Raw genomic sequence first — 16958 nt, forward strand, 5'->3', positions numbered from 1 at the left:
TTACAAAGAAAACATCCTTTCAAGAAACTGACCAAGTTCTACTCAACAACTCAATTATTTCAATAACATCCAATCTAGAAAAAATTCAAAATGTGATCAAAGAAAGTTGGGTGATCTCTGGAGCTTCCTATAAGGAGACCTGACCAGTAGTAGCTTATAGCTAGCAGGACTAGTAAGATGTCAGAGGCAGAAGAAATTTTCAAGAGAATCTAGTCCAGGGCAGAACAGAGCATTGACCAAGACAAGAGCCACCAGCCACATATGTTAATTGAGCATTTGAAATGTGCCTGGTGTGACTAAGCAACCGCATTTCAAATTTTATTTCACTTTAGCTAATTTTCACTTAAACAGTCACATACTACAGTCATAATAGCTATTGGCTATTGTTTGGACAACATAGGTCTAGTCCTACTTGCTACTCCACTCCAATGAAACAGTCACCAGAGAAATGCAAGGAAGAGTCAAAGTTCCCAAACACATGTACCACTGGATGGTGAAAATACATATGACTAAACCTGCACCTATTTGTTTGCAGGATTTTAAATGCTCCTAATTTTAATCCATTACATTGGATTACTTTTTGGTAACTGTAATTCATTTGAAAATACAGATGAATTTGAAAATGGTAAAATATTCTTTTTGAAATAACTTTTGGCTTTATAGCCTATAAAAACTGAAGATATGTGACAACTGATATAGCATTTAGTTACAACAAATGAAATAGATTATGAGCTCAGGCTCAACTCAGGCTAGACTCTAGCTTAAGTCTTAATCTAGACTCAATCTAATGAATGTTATCTAGGACATTCATTCTTTTCTTATATACAGAGAATCCTGAACTGTGGATTAGCTGTGCTCAGGAATCCAACAAATAGCCTAGCTGATCCAGCCTCTACTTTACAGTTAACTAAAGTTAAGTTATATTGTTAGCAATATGTTGACATTTAGTTCAAGCATATATTGAGTGTCCACTTTACCCAAGACATCATATTGTGCACTGTGAGGAATAAACACAAAGGTAGACAATGCAATTCAAGGTCTCTGTCCTCTAGAAACCTTCTACATTTTAGGGTAAAAATCCCTTATCAACAGAAATAAGGGTTATATGTACATGCCTCACCTTTTCTCTCTACCAACTGCCAATCTCAAATGGTCAACTATCACTTTACACAAGTAGTTTCTAAATCTTTTTAATAAAAGACTATGGCTTAAGATCCACATCTGTGTGTTTTCCTTAAACACACTGAAGTTAAGTTTAACATTAACTGAGCACCAGCCATAAATTAGAAAACATTAAGATGCCCTGGAAAATGTCAGCTTCATGAAGGATGCACACATTTTATAGACAGATCATGTATTATGTGACAAGTGCATGGAGGTAGGCACAGGTACTACTGTGAGCACAGAACAGAGTTTTTAGGAGGCTGGGAGGACAGAAAAGAGTTTCCGGAGGAGATGAAGACTGAGCTCTGTCTGGAAGGAAGGGTTAAGAGCAAGACAACTGTATGCCAGAGAAATATAAGCAAGTAGGAGTCATTAGAATATCAGGTTTGGAGCAGGAAAGCAGCAAGAAATGATGCTGGAGAAATGGGGAGAGGCAAGGCCACAAAATATCATAAATATCATCCAATAGAACTGAGAATAGATGAGGTGCCACACAGGGTTTGAAGATACATGCTTCAGATAGCTCTCTGTGTGTGAGCAGCGTACAGGATGGATTTGAAGGGAACACCACTGGACAGGGGTCAGCTGGCTGACTGCTGCAATACACCACCTGAGTCATGATGACAGCATGGATCAGACAGGAGTAACAGAAAGAGAGGTGCGTCTCAAGGGGTATTTAGGAAATAAATTATGTCTTAATAGAAGAAGTAGAGAGAAGGAGCTTAAGATAAAAAAGCTTTGAGTGTGCCCAGCATTAAGTGGTATTTAAAGCTCTTGGCACTACGTTAAGTGACTGGGGCATAACAAAGAACAAATCACAGCCTCCTTCAAGGAAGGGTATGGGAGATGGACAAGTAAAAAGTCAATTACAGAAGTGACAGCTACCCTGAATACTAAGAGACAAGCAAGCGTTAACCAAGCATCAGGGGAAAAGGATGAGGCCAGAAAAGAATCAGTGACAAGTGTTTCTAAAGTATAATTCTGCTCTGGACCTGTTAAGTTTGAGGAATGGAATAAGACTGGCTTTTCCTTTGAATACCAAGTGAAAAAACGAATGAAGAATTCTGAAAACCCAAAATGAAGAAAATGAAAGATTCTACCTTTTAGATGGTCTCAGATCTCTCAGTGAGGTGTGAAGTAGGAGCAGGCAGATAGTAGCATATGGGTCAAGATCAGAAAAACAAAAATATTCAGAACCACAGAGTAAAGAGGAAATACATAAAAGACAGTACAAAGAACCAAAGGCCAAGTTAAGATTCAATAATGTAAAGTCTCAGTAAGGCTCATTAATAAGATTTATTATTTATTTCCTGCATTTTTCCTTCCCTTCTTTACTTTTTTAAAGTAAAACCCTCTATTTGTCAAGAGCAAAGGAAATAGGTAACTGGATGCTACCAGAGTTGGAAACTAGCAGAAACCAAAGGTGAAGGAGGAACTAGATTTTAAAAGGACACTACAGTTGGCCCTTGAACAATGCAGGGGTTAGGAGTGCCAACCCTCTGCACAGTCGAAAACCTGCTTATAACTTATACTTGGCGCTGTGTATCCAACTGAGCTATCAGAGAAAGAGGTGGGAATAACAGACCACCTGACCTGCCTCCTGAGAAATCTGCAGATCAAGAAGCAACAGTTAGAACTGGACATGGAAAAACAGACTGGTTCCAAATCGGGAAAGGAGTATGTCAAGGCTGTATATTGTTACCCTACTTGTTTAACTTATATGCAGAGTACATCATGAGAAACACTGGACTGGATGAAGCACGAGCTGAAATCAAGGTTGCCGGGAAAAATATCAATAACCTCAGATATGCAGATGAAACCACCCTTATGGCAGAAAGTGAAGAAGAACTAAAGAGCCTCTTGATGAAAGTGAAAAAAAAGAGTGAAAAAGTTGGCTTAAAACTCAACATTCAGAAAACTAAGATCATGGCATCTGGTCCCATCACCTCATGGCAAATAGATGGGGAAACAATGGAAAGAGTGAGAGACTTTATTTTTTTATTTTTTGGGGCTCCAAAATCACTGCAGATGGTGACTGAGCCATGAAATTAAAAGACTCCTTGAAAGAAAAGTTTTGACCAACCTAAACAGCATTGCCAACAAAGGTCCATCTAGTCAAAGCTGTGGTTTTTCCAGTAGCCATGTATGGATGTGAGAGCTGGACTATAAACAAAGCTGAGTGCCAAAGAATTGATGCTTTTGAACTGTGGTGTTGGAGAAGACTCTTGAGAGTCCCTTGGACTGCAAGGAGATCCAACCCGTCCATCCTAAAGGAAATCAGTCCTGAATATTCATTGGAAGGACTGATGCTGAAGCTGAAACTCCAATACTTTGGCCACCTGATGCGAAGAATTGACTCACTGGAAAAGACCCTGATGCTGGGAAAGATTGAAGGTGAGAAGAGAAGGGGACAACAGAGGATGAGATGGTTGGATGGCATCACCGACTCGATGGACATGAGTTTGAGCAAGCTCCAGGAGTTGGTGATGGACAGGGAAGTCTGGCATGTTGGCAGTCCATGAGGTCGCAAATAGTCAGACACAACTGAGTGACTGAACTGAACAGAACTGTGTATCCACGGTTCCCCCTTATCCATGGTTCTGAAATAGTACCTGGCCCACAGCTTTTTTAGCTTGCCTGAAGGAGCTTTTCCTATTGGCAATTTTTCCTTCTCAAGTAGAACTTGTTAAAATGAAGAGGAGGAGTTGTTTTTTCTCCTCAGCCCCTACTACTAAATGTCATCAGATTCAACCAACTGAGGATTGTGCAGTACTGTAGTATTTACTATTGAAAAAAAAAAGCCATGTGTAAGTGGACCCAGGTAGTTCAAACCCAGGTTGTTGAAGGTCAACTGTCTAGGTACCAGGCTGAGCCGGAAAAGATACGAAGGCAGGAGAGAGTCAGTAGATTACAACCATTTTGCTAGGTGTGTTTCATGGGACACAAGCTACAAGGGAAATCGTAAGTCGCTAACACAGAAAAGCATTTTGACTGTAAGTTAAGTTTGGGGAAAATATTTAGTTAACTAAAACTAAGCAGGTTTCTCTACTGTATGACTCCTCAGAATTATTCCCAGTAGGAGGATATAACATGCAGCAAAGGGTCAGAACAACAGAACCTGGCAAACTGGCCCAGAACAAAAGAGAGGCAAGCAACAGCCTTAAAAACAGGGCTACAGGAATAAGTGAGTAGAAAACTAGGAGGCTACGGTAGGATAGAAATGCAGAATTAATGATGTTAAGAGAAGGAACTGGCCCAGGGCACAGTCAGATCCAGTGTGTGACCATGGGTTAACACAATAGAAGGTCTCACAGAGACTTGAGTCGGATTAGTATATAGGTTACCAATGTGATTACCAAATGAAGTTGCCCAAGTGGAAGTCAGATAACAGGGCTGAGAGGAAAAGAGGTGCCAAAAATGAACAAATTAAAATGGGAAGAGGGGATATAATCAGATGGCAAAGAATTCAAAGGAACAAAGGCAGTTGGGTATTGGTAGGTTCCATTCCTAAGTCAGGACTTTTAAATAATGCCAGATCTAAGGCCACAGGCCAGTAAAGCCACTTTTTTTTTTTTTTTTAAGATTTTCTCTTCTTTCTACCTATAATTCAAATCTCTGAACTTCTTAGGCCTCTTTTGATTTGGTTAATTAGTTTCTAAGATGGTTCTGTCCCTTAATCGAACCATTTCCAGTTGACCTAAGGTGTGGGTGGTATGTTCCTCTCTAGGTGCCAAGTCAGAGGCTAGTTCTGATGGCATACAGCTAAGGGCACAGATGAGACCCACCTCAGCCCAGCTCTATAAGTTATGAGCCTGGGTTTACACAGATCTAGGTCAGGGCCAGACAATTCAACAATGGATAGGAATCAGCAATGGGGGTGAGGGGAAAAAAAACTCCTCCTCTTCATTCCAGCAAGTTCCACGTAAGAAGGAAAAACCGCCAATAAGAAAAGCTCCTTCAGCCAAGGTAAAAAGTTGAGTTAAAGAACAGGTACTACCCAAGGAGAGAGGTTTGAGAATGATGCTAGAGTAGAGCAGTAGCTCTCAAACCTTCACATCAGAATTAGCTGCAGGTTGTGAAAGCAAAGATGGGTGGGCCTCACCTTCAGAATTTCTAATTCAGAAAGTTCAGGGTAAGGAAGGAGAATTTCTATCTCTATCAAGTTCCCAAGTGATGCTGTTGCTGCTGATTCAAGGGTCACACCTTGAGAACCACTGCAAAGCAGGGTTTCTTGATCTTGGCACTATTGACTTTTTGGGTTAGTTAATTCTGTTTTGGGGAGTATCGTGTTCACTGTAGAATGTTTAGTGGCATCTATGCCTTCTACCCACCAGAAGCCAGTAAAACCTCCCCTCAGTTGTGAGAACAAAAAATGTCTCCAGACCTTGCCAAAGGTCCCCCAGGAAGCAGAATCACTCACAGATGAGAACTACCACAATTAACCGTAGTGGTTATATAGACCGGAGTACATAGAGACTCTGGAGTGAGTGGCACCCAGGTTGAAATCCTGGCTTCATCACTTGAACAAATTACTTACACTCTCTAATCCTTGGTTATCAGTTGTTCATTTGTAAAACACAGTGTCTATCTAATGGGGTGTTTGTGAAAATCAAATTAAATAAAACATATTGCTTATACTATACTTAGTATACAGTAAAGCTCTTAAAAATAAGCAGCACCACTGTCTTGACTGCAGATAACCTAGTAGGATACTGAATAAAACAGAGGAGATTATCTACAAGGTGAACTTTGTAGAAGGGTTAATTCTAGGAGCAGATAAGGCTAAGCCTGGAATGGATAAGTGTTTGCATGTGAAGTGAAGCTGAAATGGTCTGCAGCTTAAGCAGCAGGCCAGGAAAAAGGAAAGGGTTAAAAAGGGAGACAAAAGTCAACTATGAAGAAAAGAGGCTGTGTATACAGCTGCTTAACCCAGTAAGCTGTTTTAACATTCCACTTCCAAAGGAAAAAGATGCCCTGGTTCTATAGTTAAAATGTTTTGTCCACCCAAAATGCGTATGTTGAAATCTGTTCCTCCAATGTGGTAGTAATTTGGAGCTAAGGCCTTGGGGTGATTAGATCACGATGGTGAAGCCATCTTAAATGGGATTTAGTGCCCTAATAAAAAGAGACCTCAGGGAGCTCTCTTATTCCTTCTACACCTTGTGTGTGTGAAGTCGCTCAGTCATGTCCAACTCTTTGCGACCCCATGGACTGTAGCCTACCAGGCTCCTCCGTCCATGGGATTTTCCAGGCAAGAGTACTGGAGTGGGTTTCCATTTCCTTCTCCAGGGAATCTTCCTGACCCAGGGATTAAACCTGGGTCTCCTGCATTGTAGGCAGATGCTTTATCATCTGAGCCACCAGGGAAACCTTGTGAGGACACAGCAAGAAGACAGCCATCAATGAATCAGGAAGCAGGTCCTCACCAGACACTGAATCTGCCAACACCTTGATCTTGCACTCACCAGCCTCCAGAACTATGAGAAATAAATCATCCACCCAGTCTATTCTGTTACAACAATCTGAATGGATTAAGACACTCTGTTTATTTCTGAGTTGGGCATCCCAGGGCTAGGGTGGATTAGACCAATAGCATAGCTTGGTAGTCCATTTGAAAATATTCTATATTTCACTGTGGTGGAAATGGTTCTGGCAGAAGATGTCTTTTTCTAGTGCTTTCCATGTAATCAAAGAGCAACTGAGGCAACAAGGTACTATGCCACTCAGTTTACTAAAAATTTCTTCAACACTGTAAAGAATAATTGTTCAAATAGCTTAGAATCTGACTGCCCCATAAAGTTAATCATTACTTGTCATTACCATAGCAATACATGATGTATAAGGACTTTTCACAATTAGTACCAAAAATAAAATACAGAAAGAATTACCGGTTCCATCCTCTGGAGATGTAGCCACCACACAGCTACCACGGCACTAACGGTACACTGTACCGCTGCCTGCATCAAGGGACAATGGACCTGTTCAGTCCTTTACCACCGACTTTACTGCATTGTTTACATAGGCTACAGGTGGAAACAGCACATAAATTTGAAAGCCAGATTTACATCGCTTTTATTTCTTTTTGCTATTTCTATCTTCAGATAATATATACTACAAAAATCCTTTTAGTGTTAAATATGAGATCTTTTATGTGTTATCAGGAGCTTAACCAAAAGGAATACAGAATTTATTTTTATTGAGCAGAAGCATAAGATAAGTAAATAATCTGAGAAGCCATCTAACAGGAAGATGACTATGATTATAAATCAAGGTATTATGTCAAATTGCATAAAAAACAAAAACCCACCTCAGAGCTAGTTGATAGAGACATAAATCATGGAAGAGATGAGAACATGAAATTATCATCACTCCTCCAACAGAGTAGATTTCTGGATTATGAAATCAATGACACAGCAACATTTAAAAGCAATGGCTTCCATAGCTATTTGAACAGAGTAGGTAAGGTTGGAGTTACAGGACATTAATGTACTAGATTGAGTCCATTATTAGAATATAGGAGGAATTCTACTAAATAAATTTTCACTTTTAGATGCCTATAATTTCCATCCTCCTTGTCTCCACACACATAAATAAGACAATGTTTCACAAACACTGTGATCACTATTTCAATAATCCAGGGCACGGAAGATTCAACCAAGACTGATCATCCATATAACTCAGCAAGTTTATAAAGCAAGGTGCCTAGTTCCAACTAGAGCAATTAGTTCCATGAGATGTGCACTATTTAAAACAAATCACGAATGAGACCCTCAACATATACCCCAACCCAAAAGCATACAATAACCAAACCAAGGGGAAAGTCCACATATTTCAAAATAACCTAAAATTTAATATTTTGTTGACCCTATTTAGCTCTCTTTTGGCTCTTACAGTCCTCATGAATTAAATCAAGTCAAGCTGTAAAGCAATGCAGACTTTATTGATTCTAGAGACTGTGAGTCACTAAGGGAAGAAGTCCAAAAAGTTACATTTCCACTGAACTCCAAATCAGAGGTTCGAAAGCTAGACGAATAAAGACATTAGCTGTAGTCTTGTGAAATATACAAGGCTGCTTTCATTTGATTAGGAATTTGCTATGGGCTCTTTATGACAAATATAACAAGGACATTTTAAATCTTTTAAGCTTTGAAGAAAGGTCCAGAAATAAATTAGCTAAGAAGAATTCCTTTTGGAACTGAAAGCTAAGGAGTAATATATTTATTATATACATTCAGAAACTTACTTCTACATTAATTTTTAAAAAAGGCTATTGTGAAAGGCCACAATTTTTACTGGTTCTTGGGTAAAGAAATTTGTTTTGATTTGAAACAGTGGTTAACAACCTGGTGCCTTATCTCAGCTTTTCCAAAACTAGTCTAAAAATTAATAAATAGTGTTCCCTAAAATGTTTACAGATGTTTACAGAGACTCTGGTGGGGGGCCTGGGTAGGAGTAAGGGAATGGAGAGAGAAAAAGCAAGAGAAAAAAATCCTCTAATATTTTTGCTCTAAAATTTTAATATACAAATAAATACTAAGCACATTCGATATAGCTGTTACTGGTAAGCTGTCCATCATAGTATGGCATGCACCAGAAGGCCAAAAAGTCTGAAAGGCACCACTTACATATGAATGCACACGATGCCCAAGTGATGCATAAAATACAACTATTGTGTTTCATCCTGTTAAATGACAAGTGACTTACACTAAGATTTTTGTCTAATGTTTTCAATATAACTTTTTTATCCCATAAAAAAGATGAGTCAGAACAATTCCTTCTAGCCATTACTTTATAAATGTAAGATGACTTTTTTTGGTAATCCATTTTAGACAAGCTTGTATTTGTTTTCTCTGAGTCTCCACTGTTGTTCTGTCAATAATAATAATTTTTAAGGTCTAGGTCAAAGATGTCATTTTAAACAGCACACGTCTCAATTTTGGGGACAAAGAATTCTGATGTACTTGTTTTTTAAATGTAAAACTACACATAAAGAACTCTGAAGGAAAAGGTGACAGGCACACTTAGTGTGTATCCTCCAAAATTCAATGTTACATCCATCTACCTTTTAACATTAAGTAACACACAAGCAAGGATGCTTAGGTTCATTACTGATAGATTTAAACACTCTCAATTACAGGAAAGAGGTTTTACACCATCTTTCTCTGACAAGTCAGAGGACACCAGCAGACAAGACAACACAAAGTCAGTATTTAAATAACTATAGCAAAGCCAAGAGTCGCACAATTACTAAGTTGCCATAAAGAATTTACTGTGTAGGTTTTACTTAAGATATAGATTTCATGCTGTATTTATTAAGAAAAAAAACTGTAGCTTCCAAAGAGGAATATATTACCAGCCTAATCACAACAACAAAACCTTTCAACTTTAAAATTTTCAATTCTCTAACTTTTAAATGTCCTCTCATTCCTAAACTCTTACCTCTCACTCTCCACTTTTAGCAGCCACAGATGTAAAAAGGCAAAAACAACAGCACCTCACCCCAACCTGCTTTTGTGATTTATGGCAGCCTTTATGAATAAACTAACACTTCAGCAATATGTGAACTGTGAACTTACAGATGTTCAAACTGGGTTTAGAAAAGGCAGAGGAACCAGAGATCAAATTGCCAACATCCGTTGAATCATTGAAAAAGCAAGAGAGTTCCAGAAAAACATCTATTTCTGCTTTATTGACTATGCCAAAGCCTTTGACTGTGTGGATCACAATAAACTGTGGAAAATTCTTAAGGAGATGGGAATACCAGACCACCTGACCTGCCTCTTAAGAAACCTGTATGCAAGTCAGGAAGCAACAGTTAGAACTGGACATGGAACAACAGACTGGTTCCAAATAGGAAAAGAAGTACGTCAAGGCTGTATATTGTCACCTTGTTTATTTAACTTGTATGCAGAGTACATCATGAGAAACACTGGGCTGGAAGAAGCACAGACTGGAATCAAGATTGCCGGGAGAAATATCAATAACCTCAGATATGCAGATGACACCACCCTTACGGCAGAAAGTGAAGAACTAAAGAGCCTCTTGATGAAAGTGAAAGAGGAGAGTGAAAAAGTTGGCTTAAAGCTCAACATTCAGAAAACTAAGATCATGGCATCTGGTCCCATCACTTCATGGCAAGTAGATGGGGAAACAGTGGAAACAGTGGCTGACTTTATTTTTCTGGGCTCCAAAATCGCTGCAGATGGTGACTGCAGCCATGAAATTAAAAGACGCTTACTTCTTGGAAGGAAAGTTATGACTAACCTAGACAGCATATTAAAAAGCAGAGACATTACTTTGTCAACAAAGGGCCGTCTAGTCAAGGCTATGGTTTTTCCAGTGGTCATGTATGGATGGCAGAGTTGGACTATAAAGAAAGCTGAGCGCCAAAGAATTGACGCTTTTGAACTGTGGTGTTGGAGAAGACTCTTGAGAGGCCCTTGGACTGCAAGGAGATCCAACCAGTCCACCCTAAAGGAGATCAGTCCTGGGTGTTCATTGGAAGGACTGATGTTGAAGCTGAAACTCCAATACTTTGGCCACCTGATGCAAACAGCTGACTCGTTTGAAAAGACTCTGATGCTGGGAAAGACTGAGGGCAGGAGGAGAAGGGGACAAAAGAGGATAAGATGGTTGGATTGCATCACCGACTCAATGGACATGGGTTTGGGTGGGCTCCAGGAATTGGTGATGGACAGGGAGTCCTGGCGTGCTGCGGTTCATGGGGTCGCAAAGAGTTGGACACACCTGAGCAACTGAACTGAACTGAACACAAGTGAGGAAATAAGAGGCCTATTCATTCCTATCTTTTCTACTCCAGATATAAAACTAAAAGTGGAAAAGAAGATGAAATAGTCACTAAAACCTTAGGTTTCCTTTCAATAATTATTCCATTTACTGAAAAAATCTACTATACAAACCAATTTTAGAATTAAAGTTAATTATTTTGAATTGACATTTACATTTACTGTGAAATATATGTTCAAAAAGTACACAGAACATATCAAATATGGATGGCCTAATGAATGATTATATGGCAAACATACATTTTTTAAGTACCGTCCAAGTCCAGAAATAGAAACCAGGATCACAGAAACAGAAGCAAGCTCTCTTAAAATACCCCACCTCCACACCCCTCTTCAGTCACTACTATCTTAACATGCTATGTGAATTTCACAAGCTAATTCACTGAGAACAAAAAGAAATAGGGCCACAGTTTAAGTGAGGTGGAAGTATTTAAAATACCTCTAAAATGCATTAATGGGCTTCTCTGGTAGCTCAGATGGTAGAGCATCTGCCTGCAATGTGCAACACCTGGGTTCAATCCCTGGCTTGGGAAGGTGCCCTGGAGGAGGACATGGCAACCCACTCTAGTATTCTTGCCTGGAGAACCCCCATGGACAGAGGAGCCTGGCAGGCTGTGTCCATGGGGTCACAAAGAATCAGACACGACTGAGCGACTAAGCACAAGCACAAAATGCATTAATAGATAGACTTCCCTAATATATAGGACATTCTGCTATACTTTGCTGTGAAAAATGCCAGCAATAAGTGTATCGATCCATTTAGAATACAAATTATAGAACTGTTTGAATTTAATTTTGTGGAACACCACACAGGAGGGCCATAAAACACAGATTATTTTTTTCCAGCATTTCCAACAGCTGGCAGGGAGGAAGACCAATATTAGCATTCAAGATGCAAAAAAACACTGAATAATGGCCACTGCAACTCAGTAGCACCTAGATACTTAAATTACAAAATAACTGATTGATTTCTGTAATCTTTCCTGGTCTCTGACTTAATAAAAAAAAGCTTAGTAAATACTTCTCACGTTCATCCTAAATAAGGGTGCTCACACAGCAGGATTACCATGATTCTGGGTCTCTTATTTCTTACACTAAATACTAGCATTTAAGTAATAACTATAACATGGAATCACACTAATGACTGTTTATATTAACACCTCCTGTTCTAAGGTAGCATGAATTAAAAAACCTATTTCTTATAGAACTAGCCAAAGCAAGGTTTTAACAAGATAAATGTTAACAGCCCCAAAAAAACTTAAGTGTAAAATATTAAAACTGATATGATGTTAAATTTAAACTTCATTTTTTTCCTTAGCAAAATAAGTCATTCAGAGTGGAGTGTGACATTTAAGTAAAAAGTTCCTAAATACTGTTAATTAGTAACACTTAAGAGCCCTTTTTAAAGAAGCATTCTTACTCCAAAATGTAGACATAGATAATGAAAAGCAAATACAATTCATTTATAATTTAAAACCTAGCCAAACTCCTGTTTCCCTTGCACTAAAGATCTCCTTTTACTCCTCCAATTCCACCCACATATATGTCTAATTGTCTAATACTTACTTCTCACTAAACTCTGCAATCCTGAGCAATGTTATCCCTGTGGGCTCTAACATGGTAAAGTTCTATATTACTACATTTGGAGACTTGAAGGACAGAAAAACACACAACCGTTTTAAACATCCAAGGTCTACTGTTAAGTACACTGACAATAGCAGATTAACAGTCATAGAGAGGAGAGCCTTAATATCTAGACATGCTTTAGACAAAGAGAATTCCTTAAATCTCTAATATTGGAATGGCTAAGCAAATGATACATCATTTGATGGAATATTATGTAACCATTAAGACTAAAGATGATAAAGTTGTGTAACGTTGCTTTATATAATTAAATATTTTAAATATGCTTTTATATCTACATGTAACTACAAAAATAGAAAGAAAAACTTAAAGAAAACAGTAAGAAATGAATATTTGGTACAGTTGTGAGGACTCCCCCAACCCTCCCACAGGTTTACAAAGTAAATAAAACCTAGAAGGTCAAAAATGTAATAACTCCTCTCTCTAGACAACTATAAAACTATCACCAGCACCTAGTAATCACCTCATTTTATGATCTACACTAAAACACACCAAAACCTGCTACATATTACTCTTACAGGGCTGCTTCTGGGCAAGGTCAACAGATAAAAGGGAAACAAGGTCCCGTCTGAGTAGACTGATTAAGAGAGGAAAAAATGACTTCCTTACCTCATAGCATGGTGACAGAGGTATTTTAATCCATGGCATGTTTTATTGCCATCATAGGGCATCAAATATAAACATTATTTCCTATCAAAATTAACAACTGTATCCAGTTTAAGGCATAACTACATACATAAAGGAGTATAACTAGTAATCTCTAAATAAGGTCTTGTGTCAGCTTCCTAGTTTTGATACTGAATTATACTTTAAGCAATCAACACTGGGGAAGACAGAATAAAGAGTGCATGAGACCTTCCTTGTATATTTCTTTACAATTTCCTGTGAATCTATCATATCAAAACAAAATGTTAAAAAAAAAAAAATATATATATATACACACACACACACACAAACATATATACTGCCAGTTTTTCAAAATGGATGAAACCCATTCTTCTAATAGTACTACTATCAGAGTGGTATTCTTCACCTTGCTGAGAGCATACTAAATTGCTACAGACTCCTTTGGGAAAAATGATTCTATAGTATAAATCCAGGCCATAAAAGTTGTGGCTTTTGACCTAGCCATTTAATTTCTGGGAATTACCTAAAGAAACAACATCAGATTTGGGAAAACATATACATGCATTTATATACATACATATATAAAGATATGACTACACTGAAACAAAGTAAAACTGATGCAACTTTAGGTGTTTGAGGATATGGGAATCATTAAATTCTCAAAATCTAGGCATGAAATATTATGCAATCATTTGATAATACTGCAAATGGTACAATAATACAATAGGAAATGCATATAATAAGAGACCAAAGCAAAATTAAAAATTAGCCACACAAAAGTAACAGGAAATACTTCTGATAAAAATAAAAGATAATGGTGTTAGTATGACAGAATTATGTGCATTTTTCTCAAACTTCTCCATTAGAGATGTTATATTAGTTTCATAGTTTAAGAAATAAGCATACTTTTACCTTATCCCAGAAGTCAATCAAAGCTGTAAAGTCCCATTTCTTAGAATATGCCACATTGTACTTCAGAATAGCATCCTATGGAAAAAGCATAAATAAAATGTCATGATACAGTAAAGTGAATTATCTAGGAATAACCTGTCTCCTTTATGAATTATTTCCAGTATATTTCTTAATGTTGGACAAGTTTCTTCCACCATTAGCTACTGCATATCAGCAGTTACGAATGAACAGAATGCATACTAATTTTTAGTATTCACTTAAGAAAACTGAGATTAGAAAGGTCAAGTAATAGAGGGGGAAACATAATTACTCTAAAACATGTACTCTAAACAGAAGCAATATAATCCAAATGGACAAAATTGGATCTTGGGTGTTAAAAAAAAGGAAATGGTAATAATATAGTGACTTTTGGTATTTAATAGGGTCACACTACATATACAGATATATAGTGTATTAGCATTAAGATTTCATTAGGAGAGTAAATTAGGGGAAAATTATCTAAAAAGGCTCCCTGGGGAAGAGAGCAATAAAGAAAAAAGGCTGAGGTCAAACTAGTGTGCCATCTGCTGGTGTAATTTTAACTGTCTGAATGCTCTATGCTATATTGCTTCAATTGTGTTGGACTCTGTGGCCCTATGGATTAAAGCCTGCAAGGCTCCTCTGTTCATAGGATTCTCCAGGCAAGAATACTGGAGTGGGTTGCCCCCTTCTTTTCCTTAACCCTAACTGTCTTGAATAGGCAGTACTTTACCTGTGGGATAGGCATAAGACAATCCATTAAGTTACGCAGAAAGAACTATTATATCACATCCTTTTAAATTTCTATTTGATTATATTTTATAATACATATTAATATAGAATTTATAAAAACCATTTATAATCACAATAGACACCTAAAGATTTTTTACTGAAGGTATATTAAGTCTGAAAAACATTGTGCTACATTATTACTATAAACCTAAATTTCCTCATCATTGAAGAAAGTTTTTAAAAATTAACATTCTGCCAAAGAGCTTCCTGAAAAATACTTCATGTCACATAAATTATCACCAAGCATCTCAGCTAAAAGAAATGAGCCAATAAAAATGTATATAATCTACCTCAAATAAGAAGATATCCAAGTTTCTTGAAAAAGGAAAAGTCATCAACCATGAAATAATGACAAGAAATATTATAAGATATGACAATATGACAAGAAACATTATGACAAGATATGACAATAATATGACAAGAAATTATACTACATTTTCCATTAAGAAGGAAAAGATTTTAAGAATTTTTTTCCCCAAATTACTGGTATTTGATTTTAGGACCTCAAACAAAATATTAAATAGCAATGTCTATAACAGCAAACAAACAATGCATATAGTGGAATAAGCTACTGATACACTCAACAACACAGATGAATCTCAAAGATCTTCATCTAAGTGAAAGAAGCCAGACACACTAGCATACCTGATACATGATTCCATTCAAATAAAATGTAGCTGATACTTGTTTTTTTTTTTTTTAAAAAAAAAAAAGGCAGATCAACAGATGCCCGCGGCCAGGGCAGAAAGAGGCAATTGATCACAAAGGGGTAAGAAAAATCTTTGCAGCGTGACAGGAATGCTCTGTATCTTGACTGCAGTGAGAGCTTCAAGTGTATACGCAAATGTCAAACTTCATCAAGTTACATTCTTTAAAAGAATGTACTATCTTATATGTAAATTATTCCTCAAAGTTGGTAAGGAAAAACATTCTAAATAGCATTTATACTCTAATTCTTTAGTGGAGCTGTATAATTAGCATTAACTCCTAACTAATATTTACTTTACTTCAGTCTTCAAGTCTCAAAAGTAGTCCACCACAAGGTCTCCTATCACGAGAAAAGCTGTGTGCATGCTAAGTCGCTTCAGTAGTGTCCAACTTTATGCAACCCTATGGACTGTAGTCCACCTGGCTCCTCTGTCCACAGGGATTCTCCAGGCATGAATAATGGAGTGGGTTGCCATGCTCTCTTCCAGGGGATCTTCCTGACCCAAGGATCGAACTCGTGTCGCTTATGCCTCCTGCATTGGCAAGCAGGTTGTTTACCACTAGCGCCACCTGGGAAGCCTGGGTGCTACTCCATACAGTATTCTTAGATGAGTGATTTTTTTTCAGTTCATAATTCACAATAAGTACAAGTTAAAGCACAAAGAAGCCCATTCTTTGCAAATTATCAGACATATTATTCATAGAAATATTACAGTGTAAACCAACTTTTGAGGACACTGTTGCTTTTTTACCATCTGAGCCACCAGGGAAGCCCTAGGACACTGTTGCTTTTTTAAACTTACAACATTTCTAATCCCTCTCAACATCAAATGGCATTAAAAAAAAAAACAGCAAAATATTATTATATTCTATAAGAAGGATTTAATGTTTTCCCTTCCCTCTCATTGTGCTCCTTCATCAAAGGAAACAATTACCATTAAGTCAAGAGAAGAAAATCTCGATAGATTACTCTGTTACGCTGAATCTACCATAAAATAAACAAGAAAGGGAAATTCAGATTAAATTAATTACCCCTTTTTAAAATAATCATGGTGGATGGGATAGGGAGGGAGGTGGGAGGGGGGATCAGGATGGGGAACACATGTAAATTCCATGGCTGATTCATGTCAATGTATGGCAAAAACCACTACAATATTGTAAAGTAATTAGCCTCCAACTAACAAAAATAAATAAAAAATAAAATAATCACAGCACACTAAGGAATTGCTAAAAGAGGTGAGCAGCAATGTAATTTAGAACACTATGATTATTATGTATTTGTGTTTA

General features: G+C 37.5%; 1 protein-coding gene across 1 annotated transcript in view; it reads right to left on the reverse strand.

The window, feature by feature from the left end:
• PARG (poly(ADP-ribose) glycohydrolase) overlaps positions 1–16958 on the reverse strand; it is a 117793-nt gene that overhangs the window by 81002 nt on the left and 19833 nt on the right. The window contains exon 7 of the mRNA XM_061162015.1: positions 14154–14228. Within this exon, the coding sequence (XP_061017998.1) occupies positions 14154–14228 (75 nt within the window). The remainder of the gene's footprint in view (positions 1–14153; positions 14229–16958) is intronic.

This window comes from Dama dama, chromosome 15, assembly GCF_033118175.1.
Source record: "Dama dama isolate Ldn47 chromosome 15, ASM3311817v1, whole genome shotgun sequence".
NCBI classification, from domain to species: Eukaryota; Metazoa; Chordata; class Mammalia; order Artiodactyla; family Cervidae; genus Dama; species Dama dama.